Source organism: Sparus aurata, chromosome 20, assembly GCF_900880675.1.
Source record: "Sparus aurata chromosome 20, fSpaAur1.1, whole genome shotgun sequence".
In the NCBI taxonomy this organism is placed as follows: Eukaryota; Metazoa; Chordata; class Actinopteri; order Spariformes; family Sparidae; genus Sparus; species Sparus aurata.
This window is the reverse complement of record NC_044206.1, coordinates 22,081,529-22,097,297: the sequence shown is the minus strand read 5'-3', so window position 1 is coordinate 22,097,297 and position 15,769 is coordinate 22,081,529. Positions and strand designations below refer to the sequence as shown.

The 15,769-nt window shown below is 40.2% G+C and overlaps 2 protein-coding genes across 2 annotated transcripts; one reads left to right on the top strand and one right to left on the bottom strand.

The window, feature by feature from the left end:
* The first annotated feature begins 177 nt into the window (after positions 1-177).
* calcoco2 (calcium binding and coiled-coil domain 2) lies at positions 178-9,099 on the top strand. Its single transcript, XM_030400683.1, has 15 exons — positions 178-279; positions 766-976; positions 1,079-1,181; positions 2,381-2,541; positions 2,749-2,874; positions 2,988-3,113; positions 4,003-4,095; positions 4,175-4,284; positions 4,394-4,463; positions 5,340-5,507; positions 5,600-5,788; positions 6,787-6,903; positions 6,988-7,171; positions 7,709-7,734; positions 8,253-9,099. Exons 2-15 carry the CDS (start codon positions 779-781, stop codon positions 8,412-8,414), a joined length of 1,833 nt encoding a protein of 610 aa, XP_030256543.1. The 5' UTR covers positions 178-279; positions 766-778; the 3' UTR covers positions 8,415-9,099.
* A 2-nt stretch (positions 9,100-9,101) lies between these two features.
* On the bottom strand, positions 9,102-12,815 carry snf8 (SNF8 subunit of ESCRT-II). Its single transcript, XM_030400684.1, has 8 exons — positions 12,387-12,815; positions 12,220-12,270; positions 11,772-11,910; positions 11,576-11,680; positions 11,406-11,478; positions 10,442-10,583; positions 10,132-10,206; positions 9,102-9,571 (listed from the first exon to the last, which is right to left on the bottom strand). Exons 1-8 carry the CDS (start codon positions 12,438-12,440, stop codon positions 9,434-9,436), a joined length of 777 nt encoding a protein of 258 aa, XP_030256544.1. The 5' UTR covers positions 12,441-12,815; the 3' UTR covers positions 9,102-9,433.
* Positions 12,816-15,769: the final 2,954 nt, after the last annotated feature.

Genomic DNA, 15,769 nt, shown 5'->3' with positions numbered 1-15,769 from the left:
TAAAATAAATAAATAAACAAAACACATCTTTGCCAAAATGATCTTAAATGAAAGTTTGAAAAAAAAAACATGAAAGGTAACAATAATTGCACGAGGGTTAAGACATGTTTAGGAAAATAAACACAATCAAATAAATAAAAACAAGGCAACTATTTCAGATATTTTCCCGAAGATTCGAGTGCTATAAATGTCCGAGGATCCCCTGAACGCATCACTTCGTCAGGACTCCGACGAGCACACTGCTGGTGTGTCGATGCTGTGACAAGTGACGGCGATCATGTGAGTTTAATGTTGTTATCCCAGCATTTTACATAAATGTTGTGTTTATTAGAACACATAGTGTTTGAAAAACAGTGTCGTGTGTGAAAATAATCATTAGATAATCTTTCGGGTGCGGTCATTTTTCAACTCACTTTCGGTTTCCTTTATTTTTATTGTTAATCTTCAAGTTTAAAGTTAGTGTAAGAGATTTAAACAATTCTCCAGTGGAAGGGAATTGTTCTCAAATGAAGTATCAGCTTTGTTTTAGCTCTGGGGAAGTGTTTTGAAGTCAATACGTATGCGTAATGACTTTGGAAACAAGTGGAACAAAGACTGTACGTGCGCAAAAGCAGAGAAAAAAACAGCAACAACAGGAAGAGTGACGCTTATATAAACACCGATGTGGCTCTCTGTGATATCACAGGCCATCTTGTGGCACCTGCTGTCATCAGTCAGAGTCATGACATGTTGTTTCACCATCAGTCTTCATTTGTTTACTGGCAGACTTTAGATCAGCATGGAGGGCTCCACACAGGCAGCTGCAGCAGAGGCAGCAGCAGCAGCAGCAGCAGCAGACTCCCCAACATCCACCTACTCCCAGGTGGTGTTCGTCGACATACCCCACTCATACCCACCTTCGACCCAAGTCACCTGCTGCTACACCCTCAATGCTGCCTTCCAGCCCAACCCCCGAGACTGGGTGGGCATATTTAAGGTGAAGGAATGATAACAAACCTGCTGTTATACCTGTGAGGTGGATTAAAGGCTCTCACTGTGAGTTTTGTCTGATTTTTGTCATGTTTTTTTAATTGCACAGGTTGGATGGAGCACAACAAAGGATTATCATACCTTTGTGTGGGTGGAGCCGTGCCTGGATGTGGTGGGGCAGCAGACGAAGTCGAGACAGGCTGTTTTCAAGGGTGAGATGTAGTTTCGCTTTCACAGCAGGGTGATGCTGCTGTTTGGCTGTGTTTTGTTTTGACACAGCGCGTCAGAAACGTCGAATGTGTCAACATTTAAATCTGGTTTTATGAGCTGGCATCACATGAGTCTGATCCTCTGGCTTTGGATCGTTGACACAGACACTCCAAGTGCAGTCAAATCTTCCATGCAAACGAGACAGTCAGATTTTGTTTTAGCTCATGGTGCTTTCCATCGTCAAGCTAATAGCTGCTCAGAGCTCCAAGGTAGTTAAAATGAGTAGTGATCTTATTGTTTGGCCTTTTTCCCCCTTTAAAATGAACGTACTAATGACCTTTCGTCACAGGTTATAGTCTCTGTGTGGAGCTGCTCCGTTCACTTTCTGTCTTAGATAGTTTCAGGCCCCAAAGAGTTAAAACATTTTCTGTATCTCAGAGAAAAAGAGCAAAGTGCCTCATGTACTGCTGGTATATTATTTGCTGCGCTATGATTAACAGAAGCGTGAGGCATGTTAACAAACATCACATCTGTTCTATATGTATACAAAGTGAGAAAACACCAACAATGTAAAGGTGAAGGAGCCAAAAGATACTGATATTGATCATAAATGTTGCTCTTAATATTCAATCTGTTATATTATGTATATTAAAAGAACGCTTCAGTAATTTGTGGTCATCTGATTTGATCAATTACACAGCAGCTGTTTGACTTAACATTAAAAACTCTAGTGATGTTTATACGTATACTGTGCCTTAGTCCAAGTAGTACCCTGTCCTGACTGAAAGTATTATGATCTATCTAAAACAAAGTAATATACGGTACCTAAATCCAAGTAATATATTGTACCTAATAAAAGAAATATATTGATATAAATCCAAGTAATACACTGTCCCTAAATCAAAATGATAAACTGTATCTAAAACAAAGTAAGAAACTGTACCCCCTGAGAGTAATATACATTACTAATTGAGAGTAATATACTGTGTAACTAAGGAAAACATACGGCTGCTAATTTAAATGATTAACTTCGTACTCGCGGCTCCTCGTCACAGATCGCGACCTTGTGAGCTGAGCTTTCAGTTTTTACGGCAGAACATTTATAGTGAGGGTGTGGCGAGCTTAAGAAATCAGTCACAAATAAACAAATGACTTCAGATTTTGCTCTCTAGCGGTCCTCTCTGCTCTCTCGCCCCGCTAGATTACTACCTGCCGAAGGATGAGGTTGAGTTCTACCAGTTCTGCTACGTCGACAGCACCGGACAGGTCCGAGGAGCCAGCACTCCTTTCTGTTTCAGAAACCCAGCTGAGCAAAGCATGGAGAGCAGCCAGGACGATGAACTCCTGGTCATCACAACGCAGGTATCAGATGCCAGCGACAGATTGGGAGCAAAAGCCAGTGACTGTATATCTATCAGACATTAAACGGCTGCATTTTTGAACTTGCAGACGGGTTATTGACTGGTGATAAGAGCTCTGTGTGAGAGGCAGAGCTGGTTATATCAAATGAAAACAGAGGGCATGAGTAAATAAAGCTTTATATTGACTTAATGTGTTTTATGAACCCAGGAGCAGCTCGAACAGAGCGGCCGCGTCAAGGCTGAACTGCAGAAAGAGCTGGCTCAGAAAATGGATGAAAACGAAACCTTGAAGAGAGCTCTCGAGAAGGAGCAGCAAGACGCCGCCGGCTTGAGGGTCTGCTTATCTCATTTATCTCAACGTGTCAGTGATAATCGACACATTGGCTCTTGGTGCCACAGAGGAAGTTGAACTTTGTGATTAGACACAGTGTGGTTTTATTTCTGCAGGGGCTGATTGAGGCCAGCGAGAAAGAGAAGAGTGAACTGGGCAAAGAACTGGATCACGTCAAGGGAGAAAATGAAAACTTGAAAGGCAACTTACAGCTGCAGCTGAAAGAATCCGACCAACTCAAGGTGACTGTGTGCTTTGAACAAAATCCCCAAATCCCGATACGTCATTTTAAATCCAACTAACCAAAACATGTCAGAATATCGCACATCTTCCGTAAATTCAATGAATTAATCATTCTAATAACAACATGGAAATACTTATTTTTCATAACATTTTTAGCTATATACCTGAGGCAGTAATATTTGTTTAAATATAACTAACTAAACTTGAAATGTTAAAGCAGCTACAAGGAACTTTATTTTCTGTCGATTCTGGTGCCCCCTGTGGACAGAAACTGTCATAAAGATCTTTATCTGGCTAGCCTGTTTAGCATTCGTGCTAATTTCCTGGCTGCATCTGTGTGTGCCCTGTGGAAAGACACAAAGCGTCATCCAAATGTTGAAAAATACTGATGTAAAGAATGTGATTTCCAACTAGAGCTGCAACGAATAATCGATTTATCATTTAATCTACTGAAGTGCTTTTTATTGTCGGCTATTTTTAATGGTCAATTGAGCATTTCAGTCATTTGCTGGTTCAAGTTTCTTAAATGTGAGGATTTGCTGCTTTTCTTCATCATTTATGACGGCAAATGAAGAGTCTATCAGGTTCTGGACTGTTGCTCCGACAAAAGAAGCAATTTGAAGACGTCACTTTGGGCTCAGGGAGATTTTAATGAGCAGTTTTTGTTTGTTAGAATTTTAAAGACTGAACAATTAATCATGAAAATAATCTGCAGGGTAATCTTTTTAGTTGTAGCCCTGTTTGTGACACAATTAAATAAACGATAGAGCATCACATGAAATGATCATCGCATGAGATAGTTATTATATCCCACAGTCGTTCCTGTGGTAAATCTAAACTCGGTGCTCCAGTATCAGTGTGAAAACCTAAACTTGGATCTCACTTTAGGAGTTGTTGACCCAGATGACAAAACAGATGGAGGAACGTAACGCTGCTGAGCAGAGAAGTGCGAGTTTGGACGGAGCGTCAGCACAAAACGAGGTAAGATCATTTAATCTCGCTGTTCAAGGCTCAGACAAAATCTTCTATGAATCCTCTAATTTGTTTTTTTGTGTTTCAGGCACAAGCTAAGGAGAAGTACGACCGAGCTGTGGTGAAGATCAACCAGCTGAAAGAGGAGCGCGATGGGCTGAGGAGGAAGGTCGACGCTCAGGGGGATGAGATCAACAGGTGAGTCAAGTCTGCACGTTTCTGCGTATCCTCATCATTCAAGGAAACTTTAAGAAAGTGCTCTTTCTTATTTTCTGGCCACTGACGGATGTATTTTGTGTGTTTTTAGGCTCAATTCCAAAATCAGAGAAGACGAAAGGGAACTGTTCAAAATGAAAGACAGCATCCAGCTCCTGCAGGTAAATCTACTCTGCAGTGTGAAGCTTGTTCAAGGTTAAAGTTATGCATAAGTAAGGACGTGGGAAAGACAGGAAGCTGTATGTTTTCAGTCGAAATATACTCCAGAGGACATCAGCCCATTTTCATTTTATGAATTTGTTATTATTGAAGCGAAATAAACACTTTTACGTAAACAAAAACACATGAAAAAGAAAGAGAGACAGTGTAGGGTAGACATGTTTCCCCCGTCAACTGAAAAATACGACTAAAATACAACGAAGAAAGGGCCCGGTGTACGTTAATAAAGTATTTATTACAACATTAAGTAGAGAATGAGAACACGATGGGAGCCACCAGCTGTTCTCGACCCTGTGTGACAACATAACCTCGACTCAAAAGGTCCACTTAGCTTTTTCCAAGTTCTCAACCACACCAAGGATTTCATAAGCGAGTGGCGCTGGCTTAGGTGTCCTCATGTGAACTTATAAAGAGCGGTTGCTTACGAGGGGCTCCCTTCCCGGGTAGAAGGTGGTCTTTGGCATCAGTTGACACCTGAGCCGGCGGCATCCGCTGATGGCGACTGTCACGTGTTTCGAAGCAGGTAAGCGGATCTTTGAGTTCAGATTTTTTTGTCCCACGTTTGACATCTCACCAAACGCAACAGTGTGGCTCACTCATGTGTTTTTAATAGCTTTTTGGGCAACAGCTGACGTCTATGGCACATAGTTGTTTGTAGAAGCAAGGTTAATCAGCTCAAAAGCTCAATTAATTCCACTTTAGATACTTGTAATACTGTGACTGTTGCACTGGCAGGATGTGAGAAGCCTTCGAGGTCAGGATGAGAAAATTGGTTCGCTTTGGTCCCGTGCTTGAATCTTTGCTTTGCCTTCTCCCAGGTTGACCTTCAGAGCAGCGAGAAAGAGAAGGAGAGGCTCTCCGCAGACGTGCAGAGGCTGCAGAGCCTCATACACGACATGGACAACATGAAGAGAGAGAACCAGGATCTAAGTCGGAGGCTGTCGCTGCACGAGACGGTGCAGACCAGCCAAGATGACGATCTGAAGGTGAGGATGAATGAGAGGAAGAGGCTGACTTATTTTATTTTGTTTTACTTTTCTTTATCCTAAATGTTAAATGTTTACGTCCTCCTCTTCAGGGGCGGTGCCAGGCTCTTGGCCGCCAGCTACAGGAAGCGCAGGAGAAGTTGGCGGCTGAGAAGGAGGAGTCCAGGAACATCAGGAGACGAGGCGATTTTCTGGAAAGAGAGCTGCACGACATCAGGGAGCAGCTGGAGAAACAGGTCTCAGCGCACGAGGAGGCCCAACGGATGAAGAGTAAATACGAGGTAAAGTCAGAATCTAGAAGTTACATTTACTATGTGGACAAGTTTGTTCTGAGGCCACTTCTGCTGTATTGATTGTTGTCCTTTTGGGGTTTCTTCATGCTACAAGACGGACTGATACTGTATTTTAGACAGTAATGTGTTTGTGTAAGGTCCTCTGCTGATTCAACATGGCAATACTTCTGTGCACAACAAGTCAGAGCTTTACAAGAGGGAGAAAGGGGAAAGAGAGAGAATATGAGAGGTGACGACATGTAAAATTGAGCGGAATTAATGGTCGTGTAAAATAGCAAAGGTCTAAAATAAAGAAAGGGCCAAAGAAAACAAACAGCCGATCCTTTTAATGATTTGGCTTCTCTGAGACTCGGGGGGAGGCTGTCCAAGAGCTGTGCACAAAGCCAGCTCTGACCTTAACTGGAAATTATCTCCCTGCATCAGCGTTGGACGTCACTGGCGCTCTTGTGGCTGAACGGCAGCAAATCCTGGCAAACACGTCCGACAATTTGGTAGCAGACTAGTGGACGCTATAAAACAAACCACACTTCTTTCAAACTTGATGGAAACAAAACAAAACTCAACAAAACCACCTTCCACTCTTCCAGCAGTGGCTTTACACTTAATTCACCCAGGTAGATGTGAAAATATCTCACGAGAAAATTACTGTTTTGGTAAAAGGAGTCTGGCAGACGAGCCAAGCGGTATAACAGCTGTTTCCTGTGAAGCAAAAAATAATTTTACTCTAACAAACAGGTCTCTTTCTGTTGATTTCTTCTCTCTGTAATGTTGTCAGGAACTCTGAGTAACAAAAACCTTTAGTGGACGAGGGAAGTTACATTGCGGCTGCCGACTCGGGCAACCTACTGGACCAACTTTTTGACACCATTTCATCAATCGCATAAAAATGTTCAGATGTCCATAGACTTTTGGCCAGATATTGTTCAGGTCTGGTTTTCCTTCAGTGTGTGTTGAAAACTGTCTCATTTCCCGCCGTTGTTTTTCAGCTTATGCTCAGAGAGGCACATGAATCGATCGCAGACAAAGACGGCCTCATAGAAGACAGCGAACGCATGATGAAGTTTTTGAATGACGAGAAAGAAGAGCTCACCAGAGAAAACCAGGTGCGTTTGGACCCTGTCCGGATCATAAAAGGGTCGCTTTGTGTTATAGACGCTCGTTTGATCACCAGCTTTTCTTTTTTGCAGAATCTCCAAAATAATATCGAGGAGCTGCGCAGAGCTTATGACGAGCTCCACGCCGCGCCCCCTGCTGACACAACATACCCTCACGCCCAGCCTGGCACCAACTCGCCCGCTGGAAATACGTCTTTCAACCTGGAACAAATGGAGACGGCTGGGCAGGCTGGTGAGAACCTGTATGAGAACATAGGTGAGTGACAGGCACTCTTTAATCTTGTCTTCTTTCACCTCCAGCTGTTGTTTTCGATGATCAAGTGTTCTAAATGTAAAGAATGTATTTCTTGAAGGTTTGGAGATATCTGAGGATGGTTTTTGGATTGTGGCGCTCAAATGAATGTAAAATGATAACGACATTGTGTTTATTCGGACACCATGTCCTGGTTTCTTGAGATCATCTCCAGACAATAGCAGTGACAGACAAGACTAGACATTAGGGCTGAGAAATATGGTGATTTCTTCTTAATTTAAAGTTTTTGTACAGTTAACACAGAAGTGGCGGTTGCTTTTATATGTATGGATCAATAAGCCTTCGAGTTCTTTATAAAAATGTGTGATTTTCATCAGTATCTTGATTTGTGAGACATTTTATTTACAACATTTCATTTAACGTGGTAAAAGTGTTGTAGTGTGTATGTCAGGTTTTATCCAAGAATAAAAGTTAGGAGTCATTGAGAATGAATAAATAAAAAGTTGTTTTAATGATCGGGTGTTTCCTCTTTCCTTGCAGAGGGTGTTGAGGAACCAGAGGTAGAGGTAAGTCCAATAGTTTCTCAAGAGGGATTACTACAGTACAAGTAGCGCGAGGAGGCCATGACCTCACATAACCCATTACTCATATGATTCCTGTCTAAGTGGTGAACTCTGGCACTGAAAAGTGAAGCAACGTGGAAAAAAACACACAGTGCCGCTCTTAAAACAAGTCAATCCCAAAGAGTCTTCATGTTATAATGCCAAACTTTACAGCAGAAGAGTTCACAGCCTGGTACAAAAACAGGTTTTGATCTCTACAGCAATTTGATAATTTGAAGTAGTAGAGAAAAAAATGAAATACATAAACTAGTATTTAACCAGGTTAAAGAAGCTCCAAAACACTTTAACTAGAAGATCTCCCTCCCTCACGAGGTGTCCAGATATCCACACACGAGCCTGACAGTGACTCGTCGGTTTACAGTTTATATTCGCAGCGGACTTTAAAACATAATCCGCTCCCTATTTTGTTACCATTCCTCATGTGCTGCTGCTGCTGCTGACTCTATTTCTGTTCCCGGCAGGCGTTGGTGTGTCGTCACTGCCAGGAGAGCTTCCCTCTCATAACCCGCCAGGAGCTGGAGCAGCACGAGCAGAGTCACAGAATCTGTCCGTTCTGCACGATGATCTGTGACAACATGGAGCAGTCCGTGTTCGAAGATCACGTCTACGGCCATGAGCTGTGAGAACGTGCACCGGGCCAAAACCTCTCGCTGGGGATCATTTATATGACTGGAGGGAAAAAAAAAAAAGTCTTACAAGTTGGGTGTTTGAAGGATCAGACTGATATTTTTGCATTATTTTACTAATTAACTGCAAATTATATAGACTTTTACATTATTGTTTTTCCAAACCTCTAACTCATGAGGTCAGTGTGCAACATGAATCAGCCGGCAGAGACTTGAAACCTGCCTGAGTCACATAATCCATCACAGTGAACATCACGTCCTCTTTTATTTTGGTCAGATGTTAAAAATAAAATAACAACCCCTGGTAAGATTTGGAAAGTGAACAGCACTACAGTGTTTGTGATTAGTGGTAAATAGGCTAAAAATAATTTTGGAACGGTCCTTTTAAGTGGATGAAATCTTAACGAAAATGAAGCTTTGCACATTTAAACCTTAATATATTAACCGCAATGCTTCATTTACAGCACAGTACAGCTTTGGACCTACAGTATCCTCTCTCAGAGGAATTATTGATCCATTATAACCAGATCACATTGTTTATTTCAGTTGATTTTTAAAGTGTATATGCCAGAATGAATTGTTGATATGCGGTTATGGTATGTAACAGCTGATTTATGTGAATGGATGAATGTAAGTGCATTTAAATATTACTGCTGGCAAAATAAAAATTGCGGATGCTGAAGACTGTTGTTTAAAAGTTATCGTTTATACATGGAAAAATTCAACAATTACATGTTCTGTACATTGAGAATAAACCGTTACCACCCAGAAACCAAACACCAGCGAGAAGACGGAAGACCTTACACTGAACATCAAACAGCGTAGAGGAAATCAAACTTCTCGTTGCATAGATGTTGCTGACGAGCAGGTGAGGAAAGTTCCCCTCTGTGTGTCCAGAAAATGATCTCAGAGGGAGTTCCCCCCCCCACACAGCTTCAGCGAACCAGCCAACTCCATCACATGAGCCCTCAGGCACATTCTGTTTACCAACAAGTCTCTCGAGCTGTCATCATTTCTCAAGGTGTCATCTGATTGGCCTCCTCCGGTGTGACATCACGGGAGGTCAGCTCAGAGAAGAGAGCGGGCAGCCAGTACTGTGATTCTCCAGCTGCTTGAGAGTCCAACCAGGCCAGGCCCTCTTTCAGCAGGTGATCCTGGAAACATGAGACGGAGGTCGAGGGTGATGCACTTTGCAGCTACAGCGTTCGCCAACTTGTGTTAAATTCTCAGAATACAGTTTACAGAGTGTCTACAGGTGTCAGACCCAAGATTATTTAATGACTTTTAATGCCGAATACTTTTGAATTGACAGACTTTTAAAGTGTCAGAAGATGGATCGATGGATTAACCAATTAAAAATAAATAGTTAATTAAAGTTATTTAAGTTTGTGAAGTTTCTCTAAGTGACACAGGTCCGTTATGAGACAATGACTTTCCTTACTGTAGCTGGTAGCAGCAACAGGGTTGATCAGCCACTGTCACAACACTGTTAGTTTAACTTTATTTGTGTGTAAAGTCTCAAGTTTGCCCACAATCAGATACAAAAACTTCTACTTACTTCCTACTACAGGCTAGAGAACAGAGAGAACTTTTGTAATTTGAATGCAAGACTTTTTAATATCTTATCAGTTGTTTCTTAAGACCTGCTTTTGAGAAGAAGTAGAAACAGTCAAACTGTTTTATAGTAACCTGAAATGAGCTGATTTGCACTTACCAGGACGTGACAAGCCCGCTCCTTCTCCCATTTTAGGCTGTCCTTGATCTCACTCACTGTCACGTAGCCCTTTTTCTACAAATGAACAAAGAACACATATTTTCTTTTTGAAATGATGTGCCCTCTTCAGACAGAAAAGCTGCCAAATAACTGGCTTCATCAAACCTTTAAAGATCTAATGTGTAGGATTGATTATTCAAATGGATTTTCTGTCAAACATCCCATAGGTCTGTTGTGATTGTTTTACTCAAACATGGCAGGAACACTGTGGACATTATTTGCTAAAATGATCGCTGGAGCTGTGTCTTACCTCAGCCAGCTGTAGAACGACAGTGTGATCCATGTTGAGCTCTGCTGGGACCGACTGCACCAAGTAAGAACCACCAACAGGAATCATCCCAAAGCCATTGCCCATCACCTTCAGCTTCTTTATAGCTCTCACCAAGTCATCTCTGGGAAGAACATATTTAAAAGATTTAAATAATCAGACAACTTGACCATTAAATGATCCAAACATGATGCATAGATGTAAAGGACGTTATCAGAAAACTGAAATTGTGACCACCAGGGTTCGTACACATTTTTCAAGGTCAAATTCAAGCACTGTTCAAGCACTTTTAAGGGTCATTTACAAAATTTTCCAGCACCTTATCGCTGGGGTAAAATACATATCTACAGGAATATATATACTCATGATTATTTTTTTCACTTTTTTATCACAATTATGTACATTGTATTATGCTGTAAACATCTAAAATGATGTTTCATGATAGTAAAAACTTTAGAAATTAAAGGAGAACAAAAAGTTTTGTCCAAAAAAAGGGAAGCCACTTGGCGTTCTTCAGGTACACTTGCACCGGGACGAAGAGAGACCTGAGAGCACCCTGTAATTTTCTTTTTTGACATAAACTTTTATAAGCTTTTCGCTTATTCATCAAAGTTTATTAATATTGAACGTGTCATCAGTCCAAATTGCATCAAATTCACCTTCTCCTCAGCCATCCTTCTCTATTGCTACCAGGCTGCATGTGTGATAATACACACACACACACACTGATTTTATTTCTCCTTGTAATAAGAAAACTATCCAGTCTGATCCCAATGTTGCCAAGACACATAGTTATAATGTCAAGCACTTAAACTAAAATCCAAGCACTTTTATGACCTTGAAAACACAACATTGAAATTCAAGCACTTTCAAGGATTTCAAGCACCCGTACGAACCCTGGACCACATTTTCTCTGATGGATTAAATATTGATTTGCGACACTCACTGGCTCACATCCTGAGCATATTTCCCTCGTCCCTTCAGTACTCTCTGATGGAGTTCATCCAGAGTAATGAGCCCTGAAAGAGAATACACGCATACATTTAAAGGCCAGTAGAATTATTAATCATGGTTTCTTCATCATAAGATATTTCTGTTTCCAGACAAATTACAAACCTCCATTTCTGTGTTTCAGGGCCAGACACACTTCAATAATCTGCACACCGAGCTCATAATAGAAGTCACCTACACCAAGCATCTCAGACCAAAAACCTTTGCCAGCTATAGAGAACACAGAGAAAGACAGATTAAAAAGTAATATTCAACATAGGTTCAAAGTATTTCAGCAGATTCTATTCAGAATGTTTCTCACAGGCAAGTGGGTCAACTCCAATGGTGGCACACATTTCCTGAAACTGGACCCTGAACTGTGAACTCTTTCTGATTTCCTGTTTATGTTTGCTGGCAAATTCCTCCAGGTTGGACTTGAATGTCTCCAACTGCTTGGACATCTGGCAGAAAAACAGAAAAGGTTGAGTAAGATATTTCATCACCAATGCAAAAGAGGGGAAGATCATCAGCACGTCTGCTGACAAAATAATCTACATAAATGACAGCCACAAATTTCTGTAACAGGAAGCAAGGACTATAAAACAAAATATATTTAAGTTTATTTTGAGTGAGATTATTTGATTACTAAAGCACTTTTTTTTTAAACAAAGAAACATTTTTATTAACTGGTATTTGTAATCATTACGGTATTTTAGTGCATTTTATAAACATTTTTAAAACAAAAAGGACATTCTGACACAATAACTCACTTGGACGATTTGGTCCTCTGCGAGAACATTTCCTCTCTCCTTATATTTGGCCTAAATAGAGATAAATAAAATCACAGATGAGTCATGAAAGTGTTTTGTTCACTGAAGGAGTTAATGCTGAAACATGAATTAATGTTCATTAACAGCTGTACTGTACATTATCGTACCTCTGCCAGCTTCTTTTTGGCAATAGCTCCCGCACCGACACCTCTCCGATGCATTTTGCTGACGTCTGCTCCAAACTTTACACGGATAATCTAAACTATGAGTTTGATAACCGCAGGTAAGATGTTTTACAGGTTATAATCACAGCTGAGAACTAAGCTAACTAACTAAACTAACGCTAGCTACGATGATATTCTTATTTTTGTGACCAGTTCTCACGAGTCTCCTCTTATTACGCACTTTGTCAGTAACGTTAGCTTTCACATCAGCAGTCCGATAATAAAGTAAACTCTACAAGGGCTGAAAAATATAATTTTTAAGAAACACGGGTTGATAAATATGATATATAAAGCTACTTTGGTACGAGTGTTTCCATTTTGATAACAAGGAAGTCAACTACTTCCTGGTCGGGGACGTCAGCAACTGTGCTCATATCGCCCCCTGGCGTCTCGGCGAATATAGCAGGACAGTGATTTTTATTATAGGTAAAGCCAAGAAAAGGTAGAAATTCAAGAGAGGGAATACAATAATAACAGGATATATATATATATATATATATATATATATATATATATATATATGTATATATATATATATATATATATATATATATATATATATATATATATATATATAATAGAGGTCAACAGTCCAAAGACATATGAAAAGGAAAATACGACATTTTAAAAATCTGTAAAAGGGGATACAATACAAATAAAATAACCAGTTTACATCAAAATAGCAGCAACAGAGAAATGTAGTGTCTTGGCTTTTTTGTTGAGGTGTTGTCATGCTTGCTTCCTCACTTAAACACAAATATACAGATATATGCTTACACCAAATAATTGGCAAATCAAATTAGCAATCATACACAGTATCTATAAAGGTTCAACAACACCAAAATCAAACACAAGACTATGAAATAAATCCTTACATGCAAGTAAAAGTTAAATTATAGTCCTAGCAGTGATCTGGACTCAGGTCATTATGACATGGACTTGTGGACTGGCACCTTGACTTGACAAAAAATAAAAGACTTGAGACTCAACTTAGTCTTGGATGTTAGAGACTATTTGACTCAAATGTCTGTGTTCAATTTATTGCTTTGAGGTTACTTTCTTAGTTATTTTAGTCGAGCTGTCAGTATTTCACTGTTTAAAAGTGATGGGGGAAAAAAAGAACACACAGGGATCCTAAGCAGCCTTAGCACTTTATTTGAATCAAAGTTAATGAACAGAGGATGATTTGATCTTTAAATGAGAACACAATATCACAAAGGAAATATCACAAGCAAAAAGTCTACTCAGCACTGAGAAATGAAGAGCTAAATTAGGTTATTTTCATCAGCAAATGAAAACTAAACATAGGATCTATCAACACATAACAGTAGGGCAGTATGTGAGACATGCTATCAAATACAGTCATGTTAATACAATCTGAATGAGTGAAAACAGCTAAATGTGTCTCCTCTGCTTCTCCTGCAGACTGAGCATCAGCAGGTTGTTGTACAGACGTCGCTTTGGATGTTCCCCTCCAGTGGCAGACCTGTGAGGGCGGTAGTTACTCATATAAATCTGTTATTCTCACTTTTGCTTGAAATATTTTGAAACAACCAGCGACTTACTTGTGTTTTTTCACCCTCTGTTTGAGCAAGTAGTTGACAAAGTTTCTCTGCTGCATTAAATCAATGATTCGGCTGATCTCACTGGCGATGGTCGACTCAACGTATTGTCTTGCAGCACGCTGCACGTCTTCACTGACGATTGACAAACACACATATAAAATCACATGAGAAGAGCTGCTACAAATGATTGCTGATTATTTTCTTGATTTGCTGTTTGGTCCTGGTTGTTATATTTTTGGTTTGTTTTACCCACAATCCTTTATTTTTCTTACTTTCCATGTTTTATCAGTGCTTGTTTCTGTCCTTGTACTGCTGGATTTTCTCTTCTGAAGATCAATAAAGGCACAATCTTAAAATTCATTAATCCTTCAATGTATGGAGAGACAAATTTAGGGCATGATTTAGCCTTTGCGAGACTGACCTCATCTCTTCAGGCAGAGCATTTGCATGCAGCACTCCAAGCAGGCAGATAACCAAGAGTTCAGACAGCATCTTCGTGATGAACCTGAAGCATAAATCAGAAATGTTTTCATTAAATGAGGGCTGATTAAGAGTAATGTCTGTACTTTCCTAATCAAATAAAGCAGAATACCAAGAGGAAGAGTAAACATATAATGTATGTGTAAACAACCACATGAAATTCCTTTTTTAGTAGATTTCCTTACCTTTATTTGTAGGTATATTTAAGAGGCGGTGATAAACACTTCTGCTGCTGATCCTGGAGGGGTTGCCTTCAGAAAATGGGCTTCTATGCAATTTTCTCGGAAGACGATATTATGTGTCATGGAAAGTGAGCAAGAAAAACATTTTAATTCCAGCTCATTAAAGCATTAATGAAAAACACTCACGCACACACACAGGTGACTACTGGTAAGCAGCACTGTAATAAATGCGGAGGGTGAATTGATTTGACATTCCTAAAATAGCTGGCGTTGAGTTAACAAGCCGCGGGAAAAGATTTGTGGACCATTTAACTAATGGAAAAGTGGCACTTTATGGCAGCACATGAAAAAGTAATGGTTTGTTGATAATACATGAAGATGAAGATATAACGTGTGGGCTGAAGTGTTCAGAGTCAAGATGTTTGACTGAAGGTTATCTTGGGTTAAGACTTTTCCTGCAGAAAAACTTCAAACTTTAATGCCTTTCAAATAAATGACACCTGATTTCCGGTGACTTTTAAGCCACAGTTTGGTGTGTACATAGGTGTAATTCACAAGCTTACAAGGTGCATTTGTAATCATTTTTTTTTATATATAACACAAGGGTTTATTAAATGACACTAGGCTTGAGTCCTGTTTTATACAATGGGGTGTTGGTGATGAGTTCAGGAGTCTCACAGTCCAGAGAATGAAGCTGCTCCGTAGTCTGGTGGTACGGCAGCAGATACCTCTGTATATCTTTTGTCAGATTGCAGCAGGGTGAACAGACTGTGGCTGAGGTGGGTGTTGTCTTTTAGTATTCTTTGAGTTCTGTGCAGACATCTCACTTAAACAGTGTCACTGATGCTCTGTAGGTGGATACCAGTGATGTTCTGGGTGATTTAAATCTGCTGTGGAACCTTCCTGTCCAGTTTGATGTTTCCACACAGGATGCTTTCTGTTGCTCTACTGTAAAAGTTGACAAGAATCTGACTCTTTCTTAAGTTTCCTTGGGAGGAAAAGCCTTTCTTTGCTTTCTTTTTCTACCAGGGTTGTGATGTATGATGGCCATGATAGCTTCTCTGTGATGGTGATTCCCAGGGAAACTAAAACTGTTCTG